The 21,423-nt window shown below is 40.1% G+C and overlaps 1 protein-coding gene across 1 annotated transcript in view; it reads left to right on the forward strand.

Moving 5' to 3' along the window:
- The window catches only part of LOC105726173 (intraflagellar transport protein 88 homolog), a 114,397-nt gene that overhangs the window by 83,495 nt on the left and 9,479 nt on the right, over positions 1-21,423 (forward strand). Inside the window, exon 24 of the mRNA XM_064361734.1 lies at positions 5,266-5,332. Coding sequence (XP_064217804.1) covers positions 5,266-5,332 — 67 coding nt within the window. The remainder of the gene's footprint in view (positions 1-5,265; positions 5,333-21,423) is intronic.

The raw sequence follows: 21,423 nt of genomic DNA on the forward strand, positions 1-21,423 counted from the left end.
AGGACACAGTGAGACACGGGAGTTGGCCCTGGTGTCCAGGGCACTCAAGGCAGAGCTGTGGGACTGAGAGGGGAGCGTCTTGCACCAGAGGAAGGACTCAGAGGCAGCAGTTCCCGGAGGGGCTTGTGTTTTAGAGTGGGTATCACTGGACACTTGGGAGTTTGGGGTGGAGAGAAAAAAATGTGGGCAGAGGTCTAAGGACAGGAAGTTAAGGCCATGTTTATGGGTTCTTTGGAATTGAAGCCACCAAGGAATGTTTTAAATTCTGTTTTCTCTTGAATTTACAGACAGGGCCAATCTTCTTAAGAACCCTTAACTATGTAACAAGGAACTGCTCCTTGTTCCATTGACAAAAACCCAATTCTTAGGACATAAAACCATAGTGTGGTGGACAGACCATGTACTTTTTTCCTGACATGACCATTGGTCAATCCTGTGATCCAGAATGGACGTTTGACCTTTCTGGGCCTCATTCTCATCAGCTGTAAAATGAGGATAGTGTTCTAGCTTTGAACTTCTCAAACTATCTGTGATGAAATTATTTTTTGCCAGTCTGTCACTGACATTACTAGAAAAATGATTCTGCACTTGGATGTCGGCAGGGTCCAACATCCAGTAACATTTTGGTTTTCAGTCATGATCTGAGTTCTTCCTTCTGTTCATCTCATTGAGGACAGGTGGCAGTTTGTGGGCCAGCAGTGGTTTACAGACCCCACTACGGGTAGCCCTGTCTTGGATGACCTGTAGGACCCACCAGCTCATAGTGGTTCTTCCAGTCCCCAGAAGAGTAGCATGCGAGTTGTAGTCATGAATTCATAATAAAGAGTAGGCTTAAAGGGAAAAAATGTTTATTTTCTCTCTTCCAGCGTTTAGTCATTTAATTTGTTCAGTTATTTTGTGTCTACTCTGTTCCTCTATTCTGTGCCTTTTCTTATTTTTTTTCCAAAGTGAGAATGACATAATATTTTTTTCCAGATTAGGAATGCCATCTTTTTTCCACATTATTAAAACAATAAATGTTCTTTTAAAAATGCAAGAAGATTGCTTTTGTAAATAATTTTTAATTCAAATAAAAATGATTTATATTCCCACCACTTAGACATCACTGTTATCATTCCCCCTTTTCAGGCATTTTTACAAATATATACAAACATATATCAATACATATATTTTTAATGGGACTTTTTTTAAAACAAAAATAAGATTTTTACAAAAATGCTGTTTTATATCCTTTTCCACCCACGTTGCAAAATAACATGGACCACTTCCCATGTCAGTAAATACAGATTTCCCTCACTTTGTGCTCCATGTTTTGTTACATGGCTGTTTCCTGCACAGTTTAGTGTTGAGGTGGTAAGAATCATTTGTGTCAATCATTGTTTACATGCTTCCTCTGTTATCTACCATGAGGCCTTACCTCACAACCACTCCAAAGCAGTAAGAATTTCTGTGAACTTTATGAAGTGTTAAAACTCTGGAAAGTTGAAGGGAATATTTCTGAAAAGTATGTCTCCTACTTGAGATTTCATATACCTTATGATGAGAATGTCATCATCACTGTGTTTAACAGGTGTTTACTGTGCTCCTAAAATGTACCCACGCCTGTGCTAGATCTGAGGTGGGTTGCATGTCAGATGAGTCTGTGTGAGACAGGACCCTCGGGCCCCTGAGAGTGTGTGGTGTCATGGCAGGAGTTCCCTGCCCAGTGTGCCCTGAGGAGCAGCAGTGCCCACAGCACAGGGTGTTCCCTGTGGAGTCAGGGAGCTTAAGCTGCAGGCCCTCATTTGCATTAGCTCCTTCTAATAAATTTTTATTTTTGCATTAATTTCATTTTCACAGTTTTATATCCTCTTTCTCAAAAAGCTTCCCCCAAGCTGTATAAGCTTCTGGCCCCACACATTCTGCATCTGCCCCATTGTCGCCATTCTTTATCCTCCCAGCCAGAGAGCAATGTACTTTATCTATAGTTGATCTTTATTTTCTCACTTCCCAGGTGCGCTTTTTTTTTTTTTTTTTTTGAGACGGAGTCTCGCTCTGTCACCAGGCTGGAGTACAGTGATGCAATCTCAGCTCACTGCAACCTCCGCCTCCCAAGTTCAAGTGATTCTCCTGCCTCAGCCTCCCGAGTAGCTGGGACTACAGGTGCACACCACCATGCCCAGCCAATTTTTTGTATTTTTAGTAGAGACAGAGCTTCACCTTGTTAGGCAGGATGGTCTCAATCTCCTGACCTCATGATCCGCCCACCTCAGCCTCCCAAAGTGCTGGGATTACAGGTGTGAGCCACTGCACCTGGCCCCTAACCTTGACTACTTTCATTCACACAGCTAAAACTACCCACACTAAGATTAGTCACCTACATAGCAGTCAATATAATAGATACTCTGACTTTCTGTCCACCTGACTTAGCAGCAGCTTTGTGTATGTGGCATCTGTGACACACCCCTCCTGGCTTCCTTCAGTTCCTCTGGACTGCACTGAGGCCACTTTACATCCATCGCATACTTTCAAGGGCAAGGCCAGCTGCTGGACCAGCCCTGGAATACCCAGAGGACATCACAGAGTCTGTCCTGTTGCCTGGTAGGATTGCCGTTTCCAGCGGCTGTCTCTTGGGTGTTTACTTTACATTTCCGAAGGAAGAACTTAGATCCTGACGGAAAACACTACTGAGCAAAGCTCTGTTGTGTGGTATGAGAGATGTGCAGTTAACTTGAGTCTTGACAGTTGAGATTTCTTTTTTTTCGTTCATAATAGGCACATTCTTAGAGATTTCTTTAAACTTAAAACCTTATCAAACTAAGGTTTTGATAAATGTTTTGGTTTTACTTTTGAAGTTGCCTTCTCTAACTTCCATGAGAAATCTTTGCTACAGCTATTACAGTGGTTAGTACACAAGACTCCTTATGGTGGAGTTCATTGATTTTCAACTGTAAATAGGCATTCACTTGGAAAAGAGCACCACATCCTCTGTGTACAGGAGGATGGTGAAGGAAAAAGACAAGCTGGAGTGTGACTCTGAGCATAATGGGAGCACATGGAGCCAGCCCCCACCGGGGACACACGGGGTCTCCTGAGGAGATGAGGGAGGAGGAAATAGCTGAAAAGAAGATGAGGTAGGGCAGGCAGACAGGGAGTAGCCAACCCATTCATGCAGGGTCCATGCCAGCTGGCATATCCAAGGAGATGCTGTTTTCCTTTTATTCTCTAAGCAGGTGGGACAGTCAGTTCCAAAAGTGATAAGGACAGAAAGTGGTGTCTATGAGAAGTGAGGTGGCCTGCATGGGGCACAGGTGAGGACCTAAGTGAGCAGTGGGGAGCCCTGAGGCTGGCCTGTTTTTTGTGCTGATGGAACTGTTTCCCCAACAGGGCACAGTGTCCTGGGAGTCAGAGAGGAAAGAAGGAAGTCACTGAACCAACTGAGGCTTAGATGTCTCTTGGTGAGTGAAGCAGAAAGACAAGAAGAAGGCAAGGGCCATAGTTCCAATGTCGCATCACTGCACGTGGTAGGCCTCGAGTCTAGGCTGGACAGAAAGTAGAAATTTAAAGAGATTAAAAAGAGTGATGAGAGGCAGGGGATTGGAAAATTCTAGATGAGGGCAGGGAACAGGTGTCAGGTAATAAAGAACGTAGTGATTATGGAAGTGCTTACCTTCTCATATCCTTTTGTAAACCTCTGGTCACTTAAACAGGGTGCAGGTTTTCACATGAGGTTTTAAAAACTGTCAAGTTATGTGGGCATTTGCCTTGATAAATATATTTTCAGCGTTTTTTCTTCTTGAGAAGTCTCGCTCTGTCACCCAGAGCTGGAGTGCAATGGCGCAATCTCGGCTCACTGCACCCTCCGCCTCCGAGGTTTAAGCGATTCTCCTGCCTCAGCCCCCAGAGTAGCTGGGATTATAGGCGCGTGCCATCAGGCTCGGCTGATTTTTATGTTTTTAGTAGAGACAGGGTTTTGCCATGTTGTCCAGGATGGTCTTGACCTCCTGACTTAGGTAACCTGCCCACCTTGGCCTCCCAAAGTGCTGGGATTACAGGCGTGAGCCACTGCGCCTGCCCTATTTTCAGCATTTATATGTCTTTTTGATATGCTGGAGATGATCAGTCCGTGGATAGATGAAAATCAAGTTTTGAAATAAAGTCAGATTATGGAAGTTTAAATTCTTATTCTGCTATATCTTTTTAAGATTTTCTTTCATCTCTGAAGGCAAGGAGAAAGATGGGGTTTCAAGGGAAGTTCTTTTCCTTTTAATGGAAGAAAGTTGGGTATGTTTATGTAACATTTGGAAGTCCTGAGTTTTAGGAGAGTATTTCATCTTACAGAAATGAGTTGAATTATTGAAAAGATTTTTTTTCTTCCTAGCAGACCAAGGACAATAACATTATCCATGACCTGATAATTTATAAATATTTGGACAGTTGTCAGGGTTAAGGAGGTAAATAATTTGTCCTTTGAATTAAATATGAAATTATATATATGTTACTGAAGATCTAAATAAAATATCCACCTATGTTAAGAAGTTTTAATTTAATGATAAATAAGAAAAGCCATCTATCTCCGTTTACTAATCATCCTGTAGCTGTGTAAATGAACCACTATACGTATGAAAATTTGACAGTGTGACTTGAGGCAGATCCAGTGTTCATACAGAAATTCTAATACTTAGACAAAACACAAAAGAACCATATAATGTAGAAAGAAACCTAACAATGTCACAGCATGGAGATACTTCTTATGCTCTGAAGGCGGGTCTGCCTCTAACAAAGTGGACTGTTGGACAGATTTAGGTATTTTGTGAGATTTTAATTGTACTTTTATTTTATATTGAATTTCGAAACTCAGGTTACCTTTTTTTTTTTTTTAACTCTCAAATAGTTCAGGTCCAACCAATGTAGATGAGGACTGATGGCAGGAAATGGCCCTTTTGTAGATTCCCTTCCCCTCCTCACCTACCCTTCCCTTAAACTAAAGATCATGTTTAAGCCCTGAATGTTCACATCAAGAAAATATTGTTTGGTTTTGAGTTGTTTATGTAAGCCAAGGTTACACTGCACTTTTGAATTAAAGTGCCATCTAAGTTTTCTCAAGAGCCTTGAACCCTCCACTTACAAAACAACTCAGGCTTTTTTTTTTCCTGTAGAATTAACTCTCAGGTATATAGTCCTAAGGGTTATGTAGTAATGTTAATTTTAAAATCCACCATTATCTATATTCAACTTTGAAGGAATATCATTTATTCTTTTAAACTTGTCTTCTCATTGCTCTAGCACATAAAGTCCGGCAGAGATGGCAGTGGGGGCTCCCGTGGCAAAAGAGAGGGAAGTGCTAGCAGTGGTAAGTGTTTTCTGTTTCCCTGAAAAACTGTGTTTTCACATTTCTAGTATGTGGGCTTCTAGAAACATCTCACAATAAAGTGTTCTTATGTGTCTGTTTTATACACAGTAAAACCTCACGTTAATTAATTTGGTAAACGATCTGATGTGTGAATGAGTGTTTGTAAATACTAGCAGATTTTGGTTCTTAAATAACCATGCTTGTTTTTGCTAGTTGATTACTAAACAAGTTTTTCATTTATTAGTCTGTCAGGTTGGACAGATTATCATATATGGGCATACTGATGAGGTTTTGCTGTGTTACGTTTTTAATTTTCCATTTGAAGGAAGTGCCATGAGAAGTAGGATGGTCTTATAGAACGATGGCAGCCCCACATCTTTAGTCTGACTTTTAGTGTAGAATTAGTGACAAGCTAGGAATTAGGAGACATAGTGTAAGTCCCAGTCTTGATCATGACAACATACATATATGTCTTTGGACCAACCACATAAATGCTATAGGCTTTTGGTGATTTCTGGAGTTCTTTGCATCTCTCAAATTCTTTTACTCCTTTTGACATCATTACATAATAAGACATTTTATTAAGTTTTCCATCCCTTCTTCCCATCAACAATCTACCTTCTTTTTCTACCTCAGGCAGGCAGTATAAGTTAAATTTAACAGAAATTTGGTGATTTTAAGGAAGCTAATTTTAAAGATAAATGTCAAATTGGGGCCTACATTCTCTCCTATCCATACTTAGCACTCTCATACATATGTGACCCAGCTCCATGTAACTCTCCAGCTGCATTCTGTCATATCTGTTTGTGATGTAGGAGTCAGGACAAAGACAAATGTAGATCTTAGGCAGGCCTTTCATCCATTTACAGTGTGTATTGGATGCATACTGTGTACACTGTGCTAAGAGCCAAGGACATGGAAACAAATAAGACGTGATCCCCATGCTCAAAATTAGAATATAGTCTGAAAGACATACAAGCTTCTAATGCTGCTGTGGATACTACCATGGTAGAGAAATGTACATGAGTTTTCAAACTTTCCTAGGGATAGAAACTGCAGTTGGGACAAAGACTCCTTGAATTCAGAGCTGTGCTTTGAAATTCAGGGAGTCTTCATCCCAACTGCAGTCAAAGATAAGCTGGCTTTTGAAATTCAGTTTATAACTTTGTAGGCAGTTACAGGCATCAATGGCATCTGATTCTAGCCAGGCTGCTTGATTCCCCCAAGAGTCAATCCAGGGTCTCCAACTAAACCTCATGGTGCTGGCCTGTTTACCTTCAGGAGCCATGACCCAGAGCTGGAGAAATTAGTAAAAGCAGCATTGAGCCCAAGTCTGAAGAGTAACAAAGGCAGTCTGTCACATCAAAGAGTAACCACTTCCACCTCTTCAGCCGCCATGGTCCTGATGGATACTCCTGTCTCCTTGCTGTTCCCTAGTCCCAGATATCTCACACACTCCACTTTAATGGATCTGTGTGACTATCTGGGATTGGATTCAGTCAGAGATATCTGGCCCAACAGTTCTTCATAAGCCAGAGGCAGCCATAAGCCCAAAAGTCCTTATCCAAAACCCCTGGGGCAAGGTGTGTTGTGGAATTCAGAACCTTTTGGAGTTTAGAAAGTAAGATAATGTATTAGCCATGTATCGTGTACTACCCAAGGAGAGTACCTCAGACACATTATTAATTCGGTAAAACATGAATATTCACACTAAGGGTAAATGAAGACTATAAATAGCCTCAAATCAAGTTCTATGCCCAAGAAGTTTATATACTGCCACCTGTAAAGTTGGCTTTCAGAGCTCTTTGGAATTTGGAATCATAGATGAGGTATCATGGATGTGTACCAAAAATGTTCTTAATAGCCAAGATGTCCACAGACTAGGCATTATGCAAGAGTCAAAAGCAACTCTAGACAGCTCCCCAGACCAGCAGAGTGCTGCTTGTTCATCCTTTCTCTTAGGAAGCAGGAAGTACATGGTATGAGCTCTCTTGGAAATAAGTGTCCCTTTAAGGAATAATTGTCTTGAGTAACAAAAAGTATTAAGTATTTATTAAAATTCTAGGGCCAGATTCACCATCCCGTAAGGATTCTGCAATTCTCTCTCAAAATCTTAAGTTCAGAATAGCCAACCAGTTCCTTTTATACATCAACAACCTTATGTTAAGTTCTCTGAGCCTTCCCTGGTAATTTGTAAGTTTATAAAATCTCTCCCCTTTAACCTAAGCCTTAGTTTCCAATGTCATCAGTTTGAAAATTCGCCTCAGGACCTTCTAATGAGATGTGATAGGACACCCGAAAAACTGCTAAACAAATGTGGTGCTTCCCTAGAGCCCAGGGGACAGTGTCCAGGGTCCTGCCCCCAAGAAAGTAACCCCAGGGAGACTGGCAGCTGCCTCTCGGAAACATCACATTGATCAGTGTGCCTCAGGCCACCACAGGTCCAGATCCTCTGACAGGAAGAATTGCCTAGCCTCCCTGGTGACCTTTTCCATAGCCCTCTTTCAGTCATGCTGGGCATCAGAGCACGGAGAGGGCTTCACCTGGCCAAGGGACCTCCTCCATGGTCAGGGAAGAAGGGACTGACAAGGAAGAGAGGTAGGGCCACCCCAAATCTGACACCTGTGTGCACGAAAAGAGAGGCTGTTCTGTTGAAGAGTCCCCTTCTGGTCCTGGCCTCCCACTGCTGCTTTTCCTTTTTTAATCCATTTTCCTTTCTTTCTTCCAGTCCCAGTCTAACACAAATAGTCAGTTCTGGTGCAGAAATAAGCTTTATTCTCACATGAGAGACTTTCAGAGTATAACCTCTGTGCTCTCGAGGCATTTTACAATCGGGGTTGCTTGTTACTTGGTTCTTCTGGCACAAATTGAGAGCACTCATCAGTCCCTTTCTAGGGTACTTTCCCCTATCATCTGCCTTTTCGTTCCTTATTTTCTGGTATCTCAAGTTGTGCATCATCCCAGACTTTTTCATTTCATCCTGCATCCCAGTTTGAATGCTACTTTCTATGGCTGAGCTCATTCCACCCTGACACTTTTGCAGGAATCGTGTTTTCCGTCCCCCTTCTCCAGTTCTCAGCACAGGCCACACTCCAAGGCTGGCCCTGGCTGTGAAGTTGGAATGAACCCAGGCTCTGAGGCTTTTCTCCCTTTCTTCTTCCTTTTGATTTCAAAGTCTTGATAGTTAACAGTATTTATATTCTCTGCAGATAAACTGATGAGGGAAATAACCATATTCTGCCTGTTGTTTTGGCCGAATTTTGTTAAAGGTCGGGAAATTCACAGAACACATCTGCTTCTCATGTGTAGCTGTCCTCAAGACACAAGAATTCCTTCTTGGATGGCATTTTCTATTTTTGCATGATAGTGGCATTTTATGACTTATTTTGTGTATGATGTTATTAAACTTTCATTTTTAAAGTGCTTTTTGGTTTTCCCTATGTGATTTTTAATGGCTTGCTGCATTTTTGAGTTTGATTTTTATGTCTTAGGTGTAAACTTTTCCAATGAAAATGTATCAATTTTAGACTGAAAATAATTTTATAATGAAAATCAGAATAAGACTCAGTGAACAGAAATTCACTTTATGGTATCTTTCAGTGAACAGAAATTCACTTTATGGTATCTTTTATAAAGTACATCGTAAGCATGTTTTGTTTTATTTAAAAACAAACTGAAGTTACATTTTAAGATTCTAGTCCAAGGTTGAGTGTGGCTAATTAACCCCTTTCCACAGTTCTGCTGGGCCTTGATGGTATCACAAGCAGAGAATGAACAAGTCAGCTCAGTGTCCACCAGGGAGGACGAGACAAGGAACATACACTCTGAGGAGGTGCATAGGCCTAAATGTAGAGGACAGGCCAACACAGCTCAGCCAATTACAGGAGGAAGAGGTGAGCATCTATGCGGGGAGGGAGTCTTAAGAGGCTGGAGGGCAGGTGCTGTCACTTCTCCAAGGATCATGCCTATCAGCTTCACTCCCAACTTGCATGTCGGTTCACCCCATAGATCTAGACCATAGTTTTGCTGGATACCCGAGTATATAGCCCACTTTGTAGCAGATATGTACCACAAAGGAAGCTTGATGAATAATAAGTATTAGAAGATAGTGAACAGCACCAGAGCACCAAAGTAGTCTCAGTGTTACAGTTCTAGAAGAAGTTTGCCTATGCCAGTATACCCAGCTGGTGTAATCTGCCAGTGTGTCCCCTGTGTTCTGATACAGTAATTCTCAGTAATTACTTTTAATTACTGAGTGTGCAGACTTTTTCTGTAAAGGGACAGATAGTAAATAGTTTTGGCTTGGAGGCCAAGTCTCATCTGCAAAGAATATTCCACTCTGCTGTTGTATATTGAAAGCAGCTGTACACAGTATATAAGTGAATAAACGTGATAGCATTCTATAAAACTTAATTCTTGGACACTGAAGTTTTAATGTTACATAAGTTTTGTATGTCACAAAATATTATTATTCTTTGCTTTTCTTCCTAACCATTTAAAAATGTACAAATCATTAGCTTGCTGGATAGACAAAAACAGGGAGGGCCAGATTTGGCCTACAAACTGTAGTTTGCTAGTCCCTGCTCTAAGCCAAAATCTCCATGAATATTTTTGATAATGACAGGTGGTGCCTAGGAATTGTCATTTGGATCAAAGCACTGCTTGCAGCCATCTCATCCTAGTATACAGCTTGAACAATAGGAGTCTGTATCAGTGAACTTCTTCTCTTAAAATCTTCTTAGTTGTTTACAACTCACCCACCTTACTATGTCAACACATATCACAGAGCATATGATGAGATTTTGTGTCTTCAACAGAATATGCACCTTTCCTCTTGCCCTTAGCCTGTTGCCCTGAGTTTTCGATCCTTGTCATTAATCCTCATTCCTGGCATTCATTCAACATCCATGGACCCCCTTTCTGAACTCACCACATCTTATGTGAACCTGGACAAGTTACTTAAATCTCTTTGTCATGGTTACCTCATCAGTAAAATGAGAGTAAAAATAGGACCTCCTGAAATGGTTGCTGAGAGGAGGAAATGGGCTCTTGTGGAAAGCTCTTAGAGCAACTCCTGATAAGGGCAAGCAAGTATGGCTACCGTGACTCCCCCCTGACAAAGGGAGTGTGTGGACAGGGCCTGGAACACCAGTGTCTGCGCCCATGTTCTCACCACTGCCAGTGTGTGACCTCTGAGTGTGAGAGCCTCAGTTTCTCCCTCACATGAGAGGGTCACATTTATCCATGCATGAAGGTAAATGTAACCAAATGAACCCCTGTTTCACTGTAGAGTTTAATTTTGTTTTTTTTAAACAAAAATACTAGTACTTACAAATAAAATGTTAGTCCTTGAAGTTACCAGTTTTGAAAGCTGAATGTTTATTCTAGTAATGCTGCTGTTACTCAAAACATTTTGTGAAACTCCTTTTTTATAATTGCCATCAGAGGCAAGTTACAAAAAGCACAAGAAATTTAATCTGAAACTTTTACAAAATATACATATTTATACACATACACACATATATATGCTTATACACATATGCATGCATATATTCTATCTGCAAAATATATACACGTGTATTTTATATATATGTGTGTGTGTGTGTGTTCATACATACAAACACATTTTATGAGTTCTTTTTTTTACCCTCTTTCCCTTCCTAACTTTCTGCTATTTTATGGACAGATAAGCATTTCTCAAGTTTTCTCGCCATAATAAATACTTAGTAAATACCAACATCCTTCCAGCTTTACCTCCCATATCCTCTTTCTATGCTGTTAAGTATTTAAGTTGCCAAATATAACAAAAATATGTTACCTCCTTTGCTTACATCTTCACTAAGTCCCTCCACAGTCTCCCTCTCCTCACTTGAATATTGCCTATACAGTAGCTATTGGGGTTCATTTTTACAATTTTAATATATTCCTGTTAGGTTTTCTTGGGTAATAATATAATTGGATCGGTAGGAGTAGGGGGTGAGGGGTGAAATCACACCGAGAATTGCAGCTGTAACAATGTAAGATGAGCTGAATTTCTCAGAGTAAAGCTAGGTCCAAGCAATGGTCCTTGTGAAATTATCTGAGGATTATGTCATCTGAGCTGATGAGGTCGTTACTTTCTTGGACTGTGGGTTGGGACTCAGTGAAGAGAGCACTTTGGATCCCTAGCTGTGGTATACTGCCTCTTAACTTTGGAAAGGGACAGGAGCAAAGGAAGACAAGTTTCCTGGTAATAAGAGGATAGGCCATTTGCAAGTCAGATTATAGAGCACCTAGAAGTAAATTGGACAGTAAAGTCCTGCTAAAGGTCCCAAAGGTATTGTCTGATGTTCTTCAGTATTTCTAGATGTAAACAAACACTTCCTCATACTTACAGAGTGAGAATAGATCTTTCTTAATGATTGCACAGAGTAGAGGCTAAATTGAATATCATCATCTTAGAAGTAGAAGAGAGACACAGACCAGAAATAACTTATAAGGAGTGTCTAATGGATAATGAAGTCAATCTATAGCTCACCAAAAGAGAGTTATTTAAGAAGAGATTTGAGGGTCAGGCGCTATGGCTCACGCTTGTAATCCCAGCACTTTGGGAGGCTGAGTCAGGCAGATCAAGAGATCAAGATCATTCTTGCCAACATGGTGAACCCTCTTCTGTACTAAAAAATAGAAAAATTAGCTGGGCATGGTGCCATGCGCCTGTAGTACCAGCTACTTGGGAGGCTGAGGCAGAATTGTTTGAACCAGGGAGGCAGAGGTTGCAGTGAGCCAAGATCATGCCACTGCACTCCAGCCTGGTGACAAAGTGACACTCCAACTCAAAAAAAAAAAAAAGGGGGGGATTTGAAAGAATAAGAACCACTATATTCATAATACATTCAAAGGAATGGGCAGAATTTTTTAGAAAATTTCATTTTGGATAGTACTTTCAAAAAATAAGAAACTAATAGGGGGCAGTTGATAGTTCCTAGCTTAAGGGAGGGAGAATGTTGAAAAATGATTACGTACATGCTGATTAATTGGGCCTTGAAGACTACAGACGGCCATTAGATTTTTCAACTAAGATAGTGTTGATAGTCCTAAAGAAAGTAGTCTCAGTGCACTGTTAGAGGCAAAAGTCAAATTCTAATGATTTAAGAAGTGAATGAGTTGCAGGGAGGTAGAGGAGAGGATATAAACTATTCTCTCACACATACAGCCTCACCAATAACTAAAACAATGCAAACTAACCCATAAAATTAGCAATGAATTTTTAAAAAGGTAATTCCCAAGTATAGCAAGGATGAGATGAGATGAGATGAGCACTCATTATTAACTAAATTCTGCTGCGGGGAGTTCTAAGTGGCAAATCCTGCTGGGAATGTTTGGAAATACTCATCAAGGCCTTTAAAATGCCCATCCCCAGCCGGGCACGGTGGCTCACACCTGTAATCCCAGCACTTTGGGAGGCCGAGGCAGGCAGATCGCTAAGGTCAGGAGTTCGAGACCAACCTACCCAGCATGGGGAAACCCTGTTTCTACTAAAAACACAAAAATTAGCCATTTGTGGTGGCACACGCCTGTAGCTCTAGCTACTTGGGAGGCTGAGGCAGGAGAATCATTTGAACCCAGGAGGGAGAGGTTGCAGTGAGCCCAGATTGCACCACTGTACTCCAGCCTAGGAGACAGGATAAGACTCCATATCAAAAAATAATAAATAAGGCTGGGCACGGTGGCTCATGCCTGTAATCTCAGCACTTTAGGAGGCTGTGGCAGGTGGATCACGAGGTTAGGAGATTGAAACCATCCTGGCCAACATGGTGAAACCTTGTTTCTATTAAAATACAAAAAATCAGCCAGGTATGGTGGTGTGCGCATATAGTCCCAGCTACTCAGGAGGCTGAGGCAGGAGAATCACTTGAACCCCAGAGGTGTAGGTTGCAGTGAGCCGAGATTGCGCCATTGCACTCCAGCCTGGGTAACAAGAGCGAAACTCCGTCTCAAAAAAAAAAAGAGTAAGCAAGTGCTGGAGTTGGCATTTGCCTGACTAATCCCTCATGATGGAGAGCCTCGGATTATAGACACTCATGGGGACCAAGAGATAAGGCCTGGGGCCTCAAAAAGGCCAGAGCAGAGGTCGGATCAAAGAATCTCCGTTATAAAGCTAGGACTTCTCACTGGCAATACCCTCAGTAGGTCAGCTAGAAAAGAGGCCACCCTACAAATGATGGGTTTTCACTTTGGTTCTAATGTAGAAAACAAGAAAAGCTCCTTTGATAATTCCTAACCATAAGCCCTCACTCACATAGTTTTGGAGCTAGAATATATATTATATCTGTGTGTTCTGAAGAACACCAAGCTGAAAATTTGGTTTAAAGTGGACTTGAGTTGGTGAGGCTACAAGGTGCCTACAAGAAATAAACTTAAATCCTCCTTGGAGGAATGCACTTTAAGTTCCAAAGAACCTACAGTTAAAAAAAAAAGTATGCACACATGAGAAAACAATCCACTAAGAGTAAGCAACAACAGAAACTATAGAGTCCAGTCTTCAGAGACTACTGTATCTGATATTGTAACTATCAGATAAAGAATATATTTTAAAAGTGAGAATACAGATGTCTGAACTCTAGGACTTGATAGATTCAGATAAATTTTTTTTAGATAAAATACTGCCCCCAAAATGGATACTATTTATTTTAGAAAATGAAGTCTGCCAGATAAAAATAATTGGTAGCTAAATTACAGAAATAACAGGAGCCATGTACAGTGGGGCACTCTACTTGTGAGGCTGAAGTGGGAGGAACATGGAGCCAAGAGCTGCAGTGTGCTGATTGTTCCTGTGAATAGCCACTGCACTCCAGCCTGGGTAACATAGCAAGATCCCATCTCCAGAATAAAATAAAATAACAATAATAGGAAGAAGAAGAAACTAAAGTTATCAAAATCACATACCCAGAGAGGAATATGTGTAAGTATGTACTTGTACCCTGTTTTCATCATTTCCCATTATATCATGCACATCTTCCTCTGTCATCAAATATTTTTATGATTTTCTTTTTTCATTTCCTTCCTTCCTTCCTTTTTCTTTCTTTTCTTTCTTTCAATAGAGTATTGCTCATATTGCCCAGGCTGGAGTGCAGTGCTATGATCTTGACTCACTGCAACCTCTGCCTCCTCAGTTGAAGCAATTCTTGTACCTCAGCCTCCCAAGTAGCTGGGGTTACAGGCCTGTGCCACCCTGCACAGCTAAGTTTTGTATTTTTAGTAGAGATGGAGTTTCGGATGTTGGCCAGGCTAGTCTCAAAACTCCTGGCCTCAAGTGGTCCACCCCCTCAGACTTCCAAAGTGCTGAGATTACAGTCGTAAGCCACCATATCCAGCCAATTTTTTTTACGTTGTCTTAATAAACATTTTTAAGAGTAGACTTGTTGAATGTAAAGGTATGCAAAATTTTAAATCCTTTTTTATGATAGTCAAAAACACATAAGACCATCTTACCCATTTTTAAGTGTACAATACAGAGTATTAGCTACATGCACATTGTTGTGCAACAGAGCTCTAGAATTATTCCATTTTGGAAAATTGAAACTCTGTATCCAATGAACAACTTCCCTTTTCACTCTTTCCTTTCTCCTCTCCTGGCAACCGTCATTCTACTTTCTAAGAATTTAGCTTACATTAGATACCTCATATAAGTGGAATTTTGCAGTATTTTTCTTTTTGTGACTGGCTTATTAGCATAATGTCCTCAAAGTTTAACCAGGTTGTAGTGTGTGACAAGATTTCCTTGTTTTTGAAGGCTAATAATATTTCATTGTCTATATATGCCACATATAAAAAATTCATTTATCGATGGATAATTAGGTTGCTTCCGTCTCTTGGCTATTGTGAATAATGCTGCAGTGAATATGGATGTGAAAATATTGAGATCCTCTTCTCATTTCTTTTGGCTAAATATTCAGAAGTGGGATTGCTAGATCATATGCTACCTCTATTTTTTCCCCCCGAGGAATCTCCATTGTTTTTCATAGTGGCTGCACCATTTTACATTTCCTTTAAGGATGCATGAAAGTTTTCCACGATCTTGCGAACACTTGTTATTTTCTAGGGTTTTTTGATGTGTGTGTGTGTGTGTGTCTGTGTGTGTGTGTATGTGTGTGTGTTCATCCTAATTGCTGTGAGGTGATACATCACTGTGGTTTTGGTTTGCATTTTCCTGATGAATAGTGATGTTGAGCATATGTTTTTCATCTGCCTGTTGGTCATTTGTATATCTTCAGAGAAATGTCTATTCAGATCCCAATTTTCGGATTGTTTTATTGTTTTTGAGTTTTAATTCTTTATATAATTTGGATATTAACCCCTTATCAGAGATACAGTATGCAAATATTATAGGTTGCCTATTCACTCTGTTGATTGTTTCCTTTACTGCACAAGAGTTTTTAAGTTTGATGTAGGACCATTTGCCTGTGTTTGCTTTTCTTATGTGTGCTTTTGGTACCATATCCTAAAAAACTCATTGCCAAATCTAAGGTCATGTCAATTTTCCACTATGTTTTCTTCTAGGAGTTTTATGGTTTCAGATCTTACATTTAAATGCTGAATGCGTGTTGAGTTAAATTTTTGCTTATGGTATAAGGTAAGGGTCTGATGTCATTCTTTTGCATACAGATATCCAGTTTACCTAGCACCACTTGTTAAAGAGACTGTCTTTTCTCCAGTGTGTAAACTTGGTAACTTTGTTAAAGATCATTTGACCATATACATGAGGGGTCTTTCCCCTGGTCTCGCTATGCTTTTGCATTGGTATATATATGCCAGTACCATACTGTTTTGATTACTATAGCTTGTAGATGTTTGAAATCAAGAAGTGTGAGGCTTTCTGCTCTGTTTTTTTTCTTTTTCAAGAGTATTTTTGGCTGGCCAGGCACAGTGGCTCATGCCTGTAATCCCAGCACTTTGGGAGACTGAGGTGGGTGGATCACCTGAGGTCAAGAATTTGAGACCAGCCTAGCCAACATGGGGAAACCCCATCTCCACTAAAAATACAAAAATCAGCCAGGTGTGGTGGCATGCACCAGTAATCCCAGCTACTTGGAAGGCTGAGGCAGGAGAATCAACTTGAACCTGGGGCATGGAGGTTGCAGTGAGCCAAGATGGCACCACTGCACTCCAGCCTGGGCAACAGAGTGAGACTGTCTCTCAAAAAAAAAAAAAAGGTATCAAGAGTGCTTTTGGCTATTTGGAGATCCTTTGAGATTCGCTATGAATTTTAGGGTGGCTTTTTCTATTTCTGTAAAAAATAGCACTGGGATTTTGATAAGGGTTGTATTAAATCTGTAGATGAATTTGGATATTATAGGTATTTTACCAATATTATGTCTTCCAGTCCATGACACAGAATGCCTTTCCGTTTATTTGTGTTGTCTTTAATTTCTTTCAGCAATATTTTGTAGCTTTCAATGTCTGTCTTTCACTACCTTGATTACATTTATTCCTAAATATTTTATTCTTTTTTGATGCTATTGTAAATGAGATTTTTTTCCCCTTACTTTCCTTTTTGGATTGTTCATTGTTAGTATATAGAAATGCAACTGATTTTTGTGTGTTGATTTTGTATACTGCAGCTTTGCTTAATTGGTTTATTCTAACCATTTTTAAATGGAATATTTAGGGTTTTCTACATATGAGAGCATGTTATTTGTGAACAGATATAATTTTACTTTTTCTTTTCCTGTTTTGCTGCATTTCTTTCTTTTTCTTGCCTGATTGCTTTGGCTAGTACTTCCAGTACTCTGTTGAATAGAAATTGTGAGAGTAAAGTCTATTTTGTTTGAAATAAGTATGACCACTCCTGCTGTCTTTTGGTTACCATTTACATGGTGTCTTTTTTCTATGTATGTCCTTATATCTAGAGTAAAATCTCCTGTAGACAGCATTAAGTTGCATTTTTTTTTTTTTTTTTTTTTTTTTGAGTCGGAGTTTCGCTCTTGTTACCCAGCCTGGAATGCAATGGCATGGTCTCGGCTCACCACAACCTCTGCCTCCTGGGTTCAAGCAATTCTCCTGCCTCAGCCTCCCGAGTAGCTGGGACTACAGGCACATGCCACCATGCCCAGCTAATTTTTTGTATTTTTAGTAGAGACGGGGTTTCACCATGTTGACCAGGATGGTCTCGATCTCTTGACCTCGTGATCCACCCGCCTCAGCCTCCCAAACTGCTGGGATTATAGGCGTGAGCCACCGAAGTTGCATTTTTTTAATTCATTCAGCCACTCCATGTCTTTAGGGAGTTCAATCAATGTATATTTAAAGTAATTGCTGATGGAGAAAGAGTTACCATTTTTAATTCTTTTCTAAATGGCTTACAGTATTTTATCCCTTTTGCTGTCTTCTTTTGTGTTTCAGTGATTTTTCTGTAGTAATATGGTTTGATTATTTTCTCGTTTTCTCTTCTGCACCTTCTATAGTTATTTTCTTTGTAGTTACTGTGGAGAGTACATAAAACATCTTAAAGTTACAATTTATTTTAACTGATAACTTCAATTGCATATCAAATATCTACTCCTTTTCTTCTCTTCTCACATTTTTTTTTTTGTTTTTTGAGACAGAGTCTCACTCTGTCACCAGGCTGGAGTGCAATGGTGCAATCTCAGCCCACTAAAACCTCCACTTCCTGGGTTCAAGCAGTTCTCCTGCCTCAGCCTCCTGAGTAACTGAGACTACAGGCACACACCACCATGCCCAACTAATTTTTATATTTTTAGTAGAGATGAGGTTTCACCATGTTGGCCAGGATGGTCTTGATCTCTTGACCTGGTGATCCACCTGCCTTGGCATTCCAAAGTTCTGGGATTACAGGCATGAGCCTCCCCACCTGGCCTCTCCTTGCATCTTTTTATGGTGTGTGTGTGTGTGTGTGTGTTCTCACAGAGACTTGCTCTGTCCCCCAGGCTGGAGTACAGTGGTATGATCTTGGCTCACTGCAACCTCTAACCTCTGTCTCCTGGGTTCAAGCAAATCATGTGCCTCAGCCTCCCAAGAATCTGGGATTGCAGACATGCCCCATCATGCTGGCTAATTTTTGTATTTTTAGTCGAGATGGGGTTTTGCCATGCTGGTCTTGAAATACTGGCCTGAAGCAGTCCGCCTGCCTTGGCCTCACAAAATGCTCCCAAATTACAGGTGTGAACCTCTGTGCCCAGCCCTTTGTATGTTTTGTGACTGTAACATAATTTTATAGTCATGGTTATCTTTATACTTTTGTCCTTTAAATTCTGTACATTAATTTAAAGTAATTTACATGTCACCATAACAGTATTACAAAATTCTTTATCTGTCTCCATAATTAACTTTACCAGAGAGCATTATACTTCCATATGCTTTTATTTCAACTTGAAAGACTCTACTTACCAATTTTTGTTAGGTCAATCTAGTGGTGGTAATCTCCCTCTGCTTCTATTTTTCAAGAAGTTCTGAACTTCACTTTCATTTTTAAAGGAAAGTTTTGCCAGATAGAGTATTTTTGGTTGGCAGTATTTTTCTTTAGCACTTTGAATACATCCTCCCACTACCTCCTTGCTGTATTGTTTCTTTCAAGAAATCTGCTGGTCTTTCCTTCATTGCTTTTTCTGTTTGTCCTGCTGACTCAATAATTTCAAATGATCTATCTTTGAGTTCATGGATTTTCTTCTGCTTGATCAAGTCTGCTAATGTTACTCTCTAGTGAATTTTTAAAATTCATTTATTGTATTCTTCAGCTCCAGTATTTATCTGGCTCTTTTTGAGTTTCTAGCTCTTGTTGATATTCTCATTTTGTTCATTTGTCATTTTTCTGATTTTGTTTTGTCTGTCTGTATTCTCTTCTACCACATTGAGCTTTTTGAATATGATTTTTTTGAATTATCTTTCAAGTAATTTGTAGATGTCCATTTCTTTAGGATTGGTTTCCAGAGATTTCTTCTTGTTGTTGTTCCTTTGATTTGGCTGTGTTTCCCTGTTTCTTCATGTGCTTTATTATAATTTGTTGAGATTTGTGCATTTGAAAAATAAAAAAAAAGCCACCTTTCCAAGTATTTACAGACTGGCTTTGTATAAGAAATGACCTTTACCAGTCAGCCTGGCTAGAGATTATGGGCATCTCTTAAAGCTTTTATGGGGAAGCAACTTCTCTCTAGTCTTGTATGTGTAATTTCCCAATTAGAGAGGTTTGCTGGTTTTTCTATTAGGAGCTTGTAGTCCCTTGCTCCCCCTGGTGTCTGTCTGTAATACTGTAGGATTCCCTGGTGCTGCAACAAGCTACAGAGCTCTGGCCCCAGCCATCCAATATATATATGCCAATTCCTCATGTGCACTCAGAGTCAGATGAGACAGAAAGCAGTTGTTCAAGCATCCTCCCTCCCCAAAAAGCCAGAATATTGAATGTATGTTTCACTCTTTTCTTTTTCTGTTTTTTTTTTTTTTTTTCCTTTGGGACGGAGTCTCACTCTGTTGCCAAACTGGAGTACAGTGGCACAATCTTGGCTCACTGCAACCCCTGCATTTCGGGTTCAAGTAATTCTTCTGCCTCAGCCTCCAGAGTATCTGGGACTACAGGTGCGCAACACCACGCCCAGCTAATTTTTTGTATTTTTAGTAGAGACAGGGTTTTACCATGTTGGCCAGCATGGTCTCAATCTCCTGACCTCGTAATCCACCCGCGTTGGCCTCCCGAAGTGCTGGGATTACAGGCGTGAGCCATGGCGCCAGGCCGTCACTCTTTTCTTTACCTTCCAAGGGGGAAGCCATGAGCTTGACTTTCTCTTGATCACAGAGAGCTGTACTAGCTTCTGTCTGTGGTAGGAGTAGTCGTCTAGCATTACAAGAGACTGAGCTCTCTTTTGTTCTTAGCAGCCCCCAGACACCCAAAATCTGCAGTGTCCCATCAGGGTTCAGAGTCAGGTGACACAGAAACCAGTCCTTCCAGCAGCTCCCCCTAAAGCCAGAATATTTGACACATATTCCACTCTTCTCTTTCCTTCCCAAGAGAGAAGCTGACTTGAGCTTTTTCTCCCTATCATGAGTTATGTTTTAACGCAACTGTTCTTGGCTTCAAGCTTGCTTGAGATACTCTGAATTTCTAACTGGCTTCTGGAGTTATCATAAAGGCTTTGGGGCCATATATTTTTAAATAAGTATCTCTGTTGGGGAACAAAATCAAGGGATTCCCTATTTGCCATCTTGCTAACTGCAAAATATTAAATCTTTTATTCTCAAAAAGCTTGTTCAGTTGTTTCACTTGATAACCTGATATTGTGCCATTTTAATAGACAAAACTAAGTCTTACATTTAGAATCTTACATTAGAATTACTTGAATCTTTAAATTTTGTTGAATATTTGATACATACAAAAGAATACATGTAGCACTTTTAAGTTATGAAGCATGTTAATAAAATAAAAATTGATGAAACTATCATAAAGCAGATCTAGAATATCCACCATTACTGTTGCACCCACCTGTGTGCTCTTCCTCATTTCGTCTCCTTCCTCTCAGAACAGATAAACCTGCGAGTTTTATCTTTTGTGTACTTCTAGTTTTATATTTTTCCATTCTTTTTTTGTATATAATTTCACCATCTATGTAAACAATATATTTAATTTTGCTTCTTTTTGAGCTTTCTAATAAAGGTTTTTTTTAGTATATGGAGTTCTGACTTGCTCTTTTTTCACTTGTTTCTAAAGTTATGTAAGACTAAATATTTTAAATATACTTATTGACCATTTGTATTGTTTATTTAGGGAATTATCTCTTTCTATACTTAGTTTTTTGTTTGTTTTTGTTTTTTCTTTTGTACCTTAAGTTCTGGGGTACATGTGCGGAACATGCAGGTTTGTTACATAGTTATACACATGCCATGGTGGTTGGCTGCATCCATCACCCCGTCATCTACATTTGGTATTTCTCCTAATGCTATCCCTCCCCTAGTCCCCCACCCCCTGACAATCCCTGGTGTGTGATGTTCCCATCCATGTATCCATGTGTTCTCATTGTTCAACTCCCACTTATGAGTGAGAACATGCAGTGTTTGGTTCTCTGTTCTTGTGTTAGTTTGCTGAGAATGATGGTTTCCAGCTT

The sequence above is a fragment of the Aotus nancymaae genome, unplaced genomic scaffold (genome assembly GCF_030222135.1).
Source record: "Aotus nancymaae isolate 86718 unplaced genomic scaffold, 86718_ANA_hifiasm-v0.15.2.pri h1tg000043l, whole genome shotgun sequence".
NCBI classification, from domain to species: Eukaryota; Metazoa; Chordata; class Mammalia; order Primates; family Aotidae; genus Aotus; species Aotus nancymaae.